We start from the raw sequence: 11,606 nt of genomic DNA on the forward strand, positions 1-11,606 counted from the left end.
GCTACTTCCGTCCTTTGTCCACGCTCTGCATTTTGCGGCGATTTCGTGATGTCTTACATGGAACATCTGTCAAACTGTCTTCGGCCGGCTATCTCTTCTTGCATGTTATCTATCTTATTCTATATCTGGTAAATTTCAAATGTTTTCCAGTGACCTGGTAGAGGCTACCGAATTATTCACTTCATTTTCCCGCCTGTGTTCTAGCGAACATCCTGACACTGCACATCCTGATCCGGCGGTGTAAACGTGGTGGCGAGGATAGATGTACCTCCAGCCTGTACTTGATCGCGCTGGCTATCGCCGACTCACTCGTTCTCATCACCATCGTCATCGTATATGAGGTAATACTATTTCACTTATACCCGCAGGGTAACCTAGCTATATCCGTTGATTATAAAGTTTAAGGTGATAAAGTTTTGAAAACGGCCAGCTGTTTCATACCACCATGTTCAACATTTTTATTCAGTATGTTTCCTCTAACTTTACATCATCTACTAAACAGATGATCTTCTCCATGATTCCGCCCGGTGAGTTCTGCCCATACCTGAACATGCTAGAATACGGAGCACACAACGCGTCCATCTGGACCATTGTGGCTTACACCATCGAAAGGTGGGTATTAGCTACATTATTACAGGTTTGCGATAGCAAAACCTGTTATATGGTTTGCGATAGCTGCCCTGTTCTGTTTTTGTTTTCATTTTTTTGGGCGCCGCCATTTTGTTTTGCGATGTATGACGGGAAGGGTGGCGCCATTTTGGATTTGACGGATCAGTGTGTTGTGTGAAGTGGTGTGATGGGATGGCTAGGAAATGTGATCTTGTGCTCTTGTCTTCTTCAGTGTTTGAAAAAAGACGCGGACGAAAAGACAACTTAAACAATGAACCAAATCTTATATCAAAGAAACATTATGCTTTTTTACGTTTTATGAATACAAAATATGCAAAACAAGAGAAAAGTAGATTTTTCTGGGGTGGTAAATACCATTATAGTTCCGGTATAACAACCTGGCCTCGAAATGGCGAAAATTGCTAATCAAACTCCGGATCCCCCCGCCAAAAATTATATATATACAAAAAGCTACCTGTTCAAGAAAGAATTTGTAAGCAGTGTACAACGAATGCAGTGGAAAATGAAACACATTTTATTTGTGAATGCACCCTATTCGATGCCGAAAAGACTATTTGAAAGAGTGACCGAAATCACACCAACATTTTCATTGTTAAAAACGCCACAAAAGGTTCTCTTCCTACTAAGATCACCGAATCAATCTATTATAAAATACATTGGGCATTTCATTTTCAACTGTCTTCAAAAAAGAAGTTAAACCCCGTAATAGTTACGTAGACTTAGTACCCTATTCTGTATCGTATGTACATTCATCCACCTAATATTTGTATCTTAGAATTTAGTTTATCTACATGTACTCAGACCACATTCATTCGTTTCATGTATTTAGTCTTTCTTCTCTTGCAATTAGCCCCATGGGCATGAATTTGCAACAAAACACTTGATTTATATTCCACTGCTCCTAGAACACTGTAAATGTGACTATCCTGTTTACGACAGCCATACCGACACCTACCACCAGTAAATGTGATTGCGCCATTTGTAATAAGTGTCAATATCAAAGTTCTGACATATATATTACAGATTCATCGGTGTCTACTTTCCTGTTTGGAAGTTCAAAGTCTCCAACCCAACCGCGGCAAAGTTCGCTATCTGTGGAGTATTTCTGTTGTCATATCTCTTCGCCATCCCCGAATTCTTCACGGTCAGCGCCACAACAAAGGAAGTACTCTACGGAAACATTACTACGTATCGCTGCAACCTGAAAGAAAATTTGCCTGTAGAATTTAGACTGGGCGTGATATGGGGGCATAGTGTGTTATTCTATATGCTTCCGTTCATATTGATTATCGTACTAAATAGTCTGATCATTTGTAAACTAAGAGGATTGAGACGAGTGGGTCCTCAACGAGCTTGGACGTTTCCAAGTGCATCTAGAATGGCCAATAATAGACTTAGAGTACGTGCGAGGACGACAGAAAGGTCAGAATCTGACCACAAGGTAGTGAGAAATCATTTCCAACCAACGAAACAGAGGGGAAATAGAGACGGGCGGACGGAGGGGACAAGAACAGGTAATATCGGCAATTCTCGTCGCCAGTCTCGCGTGACAACACGTGATCAACAACAGCCTCGCTTTCGCACTAATTCACCAGAACGGCGTGTGCTCTCTTCTATCATAGAGAGGAGCCACAGTGAAATTATCCTAACTGAGTCGGAACCTCGTCTTTCGGCTGATGAAACAGGTAATCAGCCGTGCAGTTCTGAAACAAACCGCAAGGAGGCTACTTTAGCAGTAAAAACAGACGGAAATCCAACACCTATTTTATCATCGCAAGGTCAACGATTCTTTACACGGCCCAGAACGTCCCAAATGGAAAACATCACGCCACATGGAGCCTCAAGATTTAAAGGCAGACCTATTCTCATTTTAATTATCGTCAGTGCGACGATTGTTCTTCTGTGGTTTCCTCGCTTCATAATCTTTCTAATTCTTCGAATCAACGACCAAAGCAGGTTTGAAATTTTCTCCCACAAAGTAGCCAGTGAAATAGCCACCATGTTGGGACTGTTAAATTCCTCGATCAACGTGTTCCTGTACTCATTTGTGGACAGTCGATTTAGAAGTAGTGTTTTTAGGATTCTGTCATGTGGGAAAAAGTCACCCAATCGAACTCTAGCAAGAGCGACACAGAGACAGACCAATAACACGGTCAGAATAGAAAAAGATTAAAAGTAATATAGGAAACATAATATCGTATGAAAGACTTGCATTTGGTAGGATGTATATTTTAGATATCTTAATAAACTAAAATGTTTGCATTTAGAAGTATACTTGTATAGGTTGTAGTAACCGTTGTACCCATAATTAGACAGGTAGAACTCAATACCTTTTTATTGTAATATTGCAGCACCCAATTATCTAATAACATAAGTATGTATATACTAGTAGTATTATTGAATAAAGAGACTCTTTTTACACAACCAGTGCTTTATTCTCACCGACGTTTCGGTGACCGTCTGTCACCTTCTTCAGGGCAATTCTGACTGGTTCACATTGTACTGCAGGACAGATGTCGCTGCTCACAGTTCAAATGCGGTCACAAAACGAAAAGTATTTACATATGTAGGTGACAGACGGTCACCGAAACGTCGGTGAGCATAAAGCATTGGTTGTGTAAAAAGAGTCTCTTTATTCAGTGACGTACCAACCTGATGAAACTGTTCACGGATAGTAGTATTATTGTATGTATTAGTAGTATGTCGCGTAATGTTAACAGTTGATGTTTCATTAAAGTGTAGCATCAGATGAATATACGTGTTTGTATTTATTTATTTAGTAAGTCAAGATATCTTTATGCGCTATCCCTTTGTTGTTCTTATGTTGGACATTAAAGCGATAGTAAACGTTTGAATATCATAAATAAAAGTCTAGCGTCGTTTATTGGACATAATTAATATCAGAAACTAGTAAGGCCCCCATTCCACTAGACTGTGATCTTGCTAATTTGATGACCTTGCTGCGGTCTAAATTGGACTTGGTATTCCTTGACTAAAATATTCCTTGATGAATTAAAATATTATTCAAAATTTTAAAAATATGACTAAATAGATAACAAACCACACAAAGCGTAAAAAGATTTGTAGTGAGGTCGCCTTTCGAGTGAAAAGCGGGTGCAAGGCAACAGCATCTTATTCAACAGTACAACGCAATGTGTAAGCTAAGCTAAGGGCACAACCCGCCGTACGTGCAATTTGTCCGTACGTTTTGTTTTTTTGGAAGGCCACGTCCGCCACGTATTTCTGAAAACCTTCAGGCTGTAAAGCAGGGAAGGGGCATCGTCCATACTGGCACGTACGGTGTGCGAATCCGCAGACCGATGGCACGCAAAGTTTTGCCTGCACGTAAAGTTCTACGGCGTGTCTGCGTGCTCCAAAATCCGTCGGATTCCCTACGAGTTCGTTCAGAGGAGGTACTCACCACTTACGGATACCAAAAGATTGCCCACGTTTTGGCACGTAGACAGCACGTATTTGCACGTACGGCGGGTTATGCCCTTAGCTTTACAGAAGACTTGGCCATCACGAAAAAGCTCTAACACTTGTAACGTTATACTTCTATTTGGGTGAAGGATATTATCAACTACTTTAAGCTATGTAAATTAGGACCTTATTTGAATATATAATGAGAAACATATTTAATACATCTGTTGTATTATGGTTAAAATCATTTGGCGAAGGCTTGAGGTTGTGGAGTTATAGTTGTATGTATAGTTGATTTTTACAGTATTGTTAATGTTGCTTATAAAGGTGCTTATATATACACCTGTTTTGTCCTTCATTCTATATTGTGCTTACGATAAATTCAAATAAAGGAAATAGACACAATGTTGCTCTTGATGTCACTTTTAATCAGACTAACATATCATATTCTCTTACTCCATCGAGCTAAATACATTAATCTCTATAAACAAGAAAATATCTATAAAGATAATAATATACATTACAAAGAAAGCAGGCAAATTGGTCCCTTTCTCTTTCTCGCTGAATACAATAAAAAACACATGCAGCAATTAAGTACCGAGAAACGTAAGATGCTAATATCATACAGACAAATATCTCTGAATGCTTGAAGAAACTATTGAAGAAATCACAAGTGAGTCACATGGCCCTTTTTTGGGTGATTGTCACACGTTTTACTGACATTTTCATCCCATCATGGTTTGGCTTCGTGATAGAAAGTCTAGAAACGGTGTTATTCATGACTTGTGTAGCTGCGACACCTAGCGATTCGTGTGATGGTGGGGGTAGATTAATGTCGTTTGAAATCTTCCTGTGGTGGCAACACTTCAACAGCTTCCGAAGATTAGCCCGAAATTTCTCGTCGACGAAGCTGTACAGAAATATGTTGATGGCCGAGTTTGAGAGCGCTATCATGTTTGATATATCCATGGCAAGCGTGAGTGGGAAGTTTTCCAGAAGATGAGAATGTGGAGAGAGTCTAAGAACAAGAAATGAAACGAAACGAGGCAGCCAGAGCACAACGAAGGCAACGCTAACGCCAAGGAGCACGTACACAGGCTTGTTTCTCCGCCGTCTCGTCACTACGGAGTCTGCGCGAACGTAGTGCACAGGTGGCTGCTGGGAGTCTCGTGAGTTCACGCGAGAGAGCGACCGAGACTCTCTACCAGTTGCACAGTCGTCGCAATTAGCCTCAAAACAAGGCTGTAGACGCCTGGGTCTTTCAGAGCTCACAGACGCAAAGTCTTGAAAATGCCTTTCAGTGCTGATTGTTATGCGCGGTACATTGTTACTTTGGTGTCTTGTGAGAACATTTGCCGTCATTCTAGCTTTACTATCTCTGGCATTCTTCCATCTCCTTAGCCTACGGATGAGAAGCCCGTTCATAGTAATGATCAGGATGTAAGGAAGAATGTAAGACAAAAAACTCTGGCCCCAGATTAGCGCTAGTTTGTATCCCCTTGAGAGTTCATCTTTCCAGTCGCACAGGTATTTGGTCGAATTTGTGGTTGACCGAGCCTCTTCGGCGAAAAAGTGCGGAAGCGAGCAGAGCCACGAGAGGACGAACACACCCGCGATGACCAGCTTCGTCGTGACAGGTTTGCAGACTTTGTGCTTCCAGACTGGGTAATACACGCCCGTGAACCTAGACGGAGAATGGAATACATGGAAGATAAAGTTTATTTCATATACGGTGATTTAGTCAGTTTATCTATACATCAATGTAGTTCTACCGATACTACGTTTTCCAGCATTGGCGAGTGACAAGTTCTCCTCTATTTTAGAGAGAGAGAGAGAGAGTGAGAGAGTGGGTGAGAGAGAGCGAGAGAGAGAGAGAGAGTGAGTGTGAGTGAGAGAAAGAGAGAGAGAGAGAGAGAGAGAGAGAGAGAAAGATCATAGACCTCTGTACTGCTAGCGCCTTGTAAACTGTACTGACTGTCTTTCCTTACCTGTCTATAGTATACGCTATGATGATCCAGGTAGAGGCGTTACTGGCGGTATAGTCTAAGGTGATCAACCACGGACAGAACCCACCAAAGGACACCTGGCGGTCAAGGATGGTAATCTTCACCACCTGTAGAAGAAAAACAATATGCAATCATAAGCTTTGAAACTTCAAGATTTCTTTTGCTATCTTTCCTTGATTAGGGGTCTCCCATCCAAGAACTGACCGGACCACGCGTTGCTTAACTTCCGAAATCGAGGGATCGGGTGTACCAATATTGTTTCTCCAAGAAGAGCAGCTGTCGCAGTTTTAAGCTGTCAACAGCTAAAGGAGTTGATAGAACAATAAACAATAAACATAAAGACGTTAAGACTGACCCTTTCTATCAGCACGATGAAGATGAGAACGAGCGCGATCAGGTACAAGCTGGAGGTGGATTTCGCCCCGCCGGGAGCTCTGCGCTGTCGGACCAACACGATGATCGTCAGGACATTAGCTAAGAGAAAAAGAAATAGCTTGATTAGCCTGTTATCAACAAATAAACATGATTAGATGATGAACTTTATTGCTCGGCATTTGTACATGGTACAAAGTATGGCAACGACTGTAACACAGTGCAAAAATAAGTGTATAGAATAAGACATAACAAGAAGGGCTAACACAAGTCTTTGATATAGTGTTACAATCGAGTTGGGCTAATCATGAGTTTCATTATTCTTTCTAATAGCAAAGTAGTCTTTGATATATTTGTTTATCTTTGCATTATGGGACTTGTGGCATCTAATAGATGTAATGAAGGCGAGTCAAGTCAACTTTTATTGTACAAAATTGTCTCAGGTACAATGTTGGGAAAAGTAGTGCGGAAGACTACTTGCTAGCTACATCAATGTAGTGCAAGTACGCCAATAAAGGCACCAAGGCCAGTTACTCAAGCCACTGGATAGGTTTGTTATCCGTTTGGACAAACTACTAGTATTTAAAATAGTCAACAAAATTTTTCCCAGCTTTGCACATCGTACCGAACTACAAAAACTGTCTTCCTGTTAGCACCACCCAATGCATATGTCTCCCAAAATGTCGGGAATTTCATCCTCCACTGTATACAGAAAAGAAATCAAACCCAATAGTATTCATTTTAGATTAGAAGTATCACTAGTTGATGACCCCTATTTCACTTAATGTCCACTTTGTTATTGTATCACTATCATCATTGTACTTTCATGCATTCATTTTTGTAAGTAGCCTTCGGGCATGAGTTTGTTATAACGATTATTATTATTGTTATCTTCTGTAATTTACATGTAGATTCAGGGGTTGGTACCGGTACGGTGTACTGGTACAAAACCGTTTTTTCTTGTTGGACCGGTCAGGAAAAAACCATACCTGTACCGGTAATAACCCATATTCTAAGGTATTCAAGATTTACGTGTTGTGTACATCCATTGTATAGATTATCTTTTGCATGGCGGTATAAATGTATTAGTACATGGCCTAGATACACAGTAATTGTGTCGGGATATGAAATAAGCACATGGAACATATGTACTTGAACAAAGGCCACGATATTTTGTTTGGGGCAAAAACATGTGCACATCGCCCACGTGTACTCACCTGTCCTTGGTTCTGAAACACGTGTTTTCTCTATATTATGTACATCAAGTGGACGGCAAATACCAACCTCTTGAAATTATATGAAATACTTCCTCACCTTGGAATGATTCAATCATAGAGGGTCTACTTGACAGGGAACATTTCTTTGTCTCTGAGGCAGGTTCCAACTGATTTATCTTGCAATTGGAGTTGCGACTTCCTCAATAAAAATGTTTGATTTCATTAAACACATATTGCGGTTAGGACTCTATGTGGTTGGTGCCATCTGCTCTTTTTTGACGGCAATTAATGAAACAGTGAGGTCAGAATTCTCCCGTTCTTGTACTTTGGCACTATGTAGATGGAATTAAAAAACAGCTAATACAAGCGGTAAAAGTATGTATTTTTCTCGACATACTCTATCACGTCAGAGGACAAAAGCGTCCTTCATTTATGACTAATACCTGTAGCCTTATCCTCGGAAGATACCACTGATGTTAGGAGAAGGTCGGTAAAGAGGTCAATATAGTTTGAAGAGGATGGCATTTGCCGTCCACTCGATGATCATAATAAAGACGGAACACGTGTTGCAGTACCAAGGGCAGGTAAGGACACGTGGGCGAAATGCATACGTTCTCAAAACAACTCATGTAAATAACGTTAACGGTTAACGTCATAGTAAACGATAGGTACATGTATGTGAATATTAGTCAATGTATTTGCATCAAACAGAATGTTCCCTCCATGAATAGTTTCATCAGAGTGGACAATAACTAAATAACATTTTATTTCATTCGCAACCAATGAATTACTCAATTCTCTTGTTCCCCAAGGTACTATAGTGCAAACGCATCGATAACACACTTATAGAGGCTTTCTCAAAATTGTCTTCAAAATATAGATATCCGAGAAGTGCATATGTCTCAGGAACACACAGCGTCACTGACGAAAGATAGTGGATGCTATCTGAACGTCTGACCGTTTCCAAAATCATATCCAGTAGCTTGAGTAAATGCTTTTTGGCTTTCAAGCAAAATATATTTTTGGGGTGCTGGTTTGATTGTGCCATCTCTACATAGTAGTTGTGATGGTGTACGGAGTATTGGTCACGAATAGGGCCGGGTACCGATACCCCGTACCGTTAAAAAACCGTTTTTTCTTATTGGACCGGTCCGGAAAAACCGGACCTGGAAAAATTAGGTAGACCGGATGTTGGACCTATTGGAAAATGAACAAATTATATGATCCGGCATTCACACATTTCGGGGCTTACCGGTCGATGAAAATATCAAGAGCGAAATAGAGTACAGTCAATAGTCATTTCTACCAAGTTTTACAATCAATAGTGCAGAGGCATTTAGCCGCGTAGGATTTTAAAACGCCATTGGGAGTCAAATACTCCACAAAACAAATTTCTTTGTTGCAATATGGACCATTGTTTTGAGCATCGTCTATTTACTAGTTCTCACATACTGAATCAGGTCCGGGTTCAGGTCCGGACCTGGACCTGATCCTCTGGACCTGAACTGGACCTGGACTTGAAATTTCTGTACCGGTACCCACCCCTAGTCACGAACATCCTTCTTGTGAGTCATCAAGCTTTAAAGCTACATTTGAACGTCGAGTACAGGAAACGGCCATAGGCAATCAAGGATATATGATCGAATTCATTAAGGCAAACTCAAGTACATGGCAAATAGCGGTTCAGTTGTTATGATTAAAAAGTACAGCCACGTGAAGGCCACCTCATGTGTCTATACCCACCCTCGGCTAAAGAAATCAGTGTAGAACAGTTTCACCTTTATTACATAGGTGGAGGAGATGACAAATACTACGGGTCGTCAATGAATTCTGACCCTACCCAGAAATAAGATGCACAACTCAAATTTAGGGGCACAATGGTAGAGTGAAAGCTTTTATCAATATCTACAATACGAAAAATCATTGGGATCACTACTTTGCAGGCTAAACATAGCAAGGTTATGTGTTGATGAAAGCTCTTTGGTGAGAGAGATGAAAAAAAACACACGGACAATTGAGCTGCGACCTGAGGTGTATGGGTCAAGTTGCCCTTCAACAAGAAATATAACCACTTAGATAATGGACAATCCAGTCAAAAGATTTACTTTAGAAATTACACTGAAATACGTGCAAATGCAATGAAATACTATTTATGTGGTACCGTTTGGCTAAAGTCACTTTTAAAAAAAAGGGGGGGGGCTGGCCGGGCACTTTGGGGGAACAAAAAGAAGGATATAAAACACAACAAAAACACAAAACGGGCCAAAATTCAACTGCGTGCCTTGTGCATATCTATCGGCGTATACATTAATTGTTCGTTTCCGTTTACTAAGATCACGATGAAATATGGTTATATCGACATACTTTCATAAATATTAGTGAAGTAAGTAGTTACTCAAGCAACTGGATATGGTCTTGGAAACGGTTTCAATTAACATCCACTAATTTTCGTCAGAGGCACTTTATAAATCTTGTTGGATAGGTTTTTTTTATATCCTAGCTGTGAATTGATATGTAAAAGAGATCCAGTTGAAGATTTATCCTAACTGTGAATTGCAAAAATAAGAGGAAGACAATGTCAATGTTTATGAAGGCCAGAGAGGAGGCATTTTCTAAATAGTCCAAAAGCTACGAAGGTAAGACAAGTTAAGACTGAGTCAATGCAAATGAGTTAACTGACGAAAACTAATGGATGCTAGTTGAAACGTCTGACCTTTTCCAAAACCATATCCAGTTGCTTGAGTTACTGCTTTTTGGCGTATCGTATTACCTGGATGTCTAACTTTCGTCAAAGTGAAGTAAATAACTTACCTGGTAGGCCAAAGATCACCAGCAAAGGGTAGAATATCTTGTCGGCCAACTCAAGATCTTCGAACTGGCCCATGATGACGAAAAATTTAAGATAGGCTTCCTGCATCAAATAGTGATGGTCATTTCTCTGAGCCAACACGAAAATATGTTTCAACAATACACTTTTGCTTTAACGGCTATGCCACATTCGTCAAACAGACTTCTACAACCTCGATGTCGTGCGATTTCAACCCAGCCTGGGATAGAACAACCGGGTGACAAGGATAAAACAATCGTAACAAGACAGTTCACTATTGTACGACACGATCACGATTAGCTAAATTTTCAATGGCCGGGACGATCGCACGACGTGAGCATGTGACCTGGCCCTAAGCATCAACAATACGTCTCTGACCACGTCGAGAGACAAAAACCTTATAGCCACCCACTACCTATATACTTCTTAATGTTAAGTTATGTTAATGTGATCGAGTGTTCACGTGGTATTCACGTGATACAGTAATTCCACGTTCACGTTTAAGGAACCCCATGCTACTCATGATGACTTGCTGATGACGTCAGCCGCCCACGCAAATCCCACGCAAACACTGGAGTTTGCTTGACATCTGCTTTAAAGAAAGGCCAGATGACAATTAATTATATGTCAGTTTACTTGCGACTAGCCTTCGGGCAAGAATTTCCAATAAGCTTGTCATTTTAACATTGAACATGAATGCTTCTCGGTGAACATTTATGTTAATATGAGCGAGTGTTCACGCGGTGTCCACTTGATAGCAATGTCACGTTCACGTTTAAGGAATCCATGTTATTTATGATGACTCACAAGAAGACCTGCTGACTACGACAACCACCTGCGAAAATTCAAAGCAAATACTGGAGCTTGTTTGACATCTCCTTCTTAATACCCAGGGAGATCTTCCGGTGACATAAGGAGTTAAGCTGGCCGAGGAGTACAGTGTTTTGGCCCAGAACATTCTTTGACCAGCTTAACTCCTTATGCCACCGGTAGATCTGCTTGGAGATTACACCTTCTTCAGTAAGACCAGATAGTCATTAATTACATTGTCTGCTTCATTGCAATTAGGCTTCGGGCAAGAATTGCCATTTTAATATTGAGCATAAATTCTTAGTTGATACTTGGCCCAGG

At 40.6% G+C, this 11,606-nt stretch overlaps 1 protein-coding gene across 1 annotated transcript; it reads left to right on the top strand.

Moving 5' to 3' along the window:
- Positions 1-506: 506 nt before the first annotated feature.
- Positions 507-2,993, top strand: LOC118406965 (octopamine receptor-like). The gene is made up of 2 exons (XM_035807364.1): positions 507-612; positions 1,654-2,993. Exons 1-2 carry the CDS (start codon positions 515-517, stop codon positions 2,801-2,803), a joined length of 1,248 nt encoding a protein of 415 aa, XP_035663257.1. The 5' UTR covers positions 507-514; the 3' UTR covers positions 2,804-2,993.
- The last annotated feature ends 8,613 nt before the right edge of the window (positions 2,994-11,606 follow it).

The sequence above is a fragment of the Branchiostoma floridae genome, chromosome 19 (genome assembly GCF_000003815.2).
Source record: "Branchiostoma floridae strain S238N-H82 chromosome 19, Bfl_VNyyK, whole genome shotgun sequence".
Classification (NCBI taxonomy): domain Eukaryota; kingdom Metazoa; phylum Chordata; class Leptocardii; order Amphioxiformes; family Branchiostomatidae; genus Branchiostoma; species Branchiostoma floridae.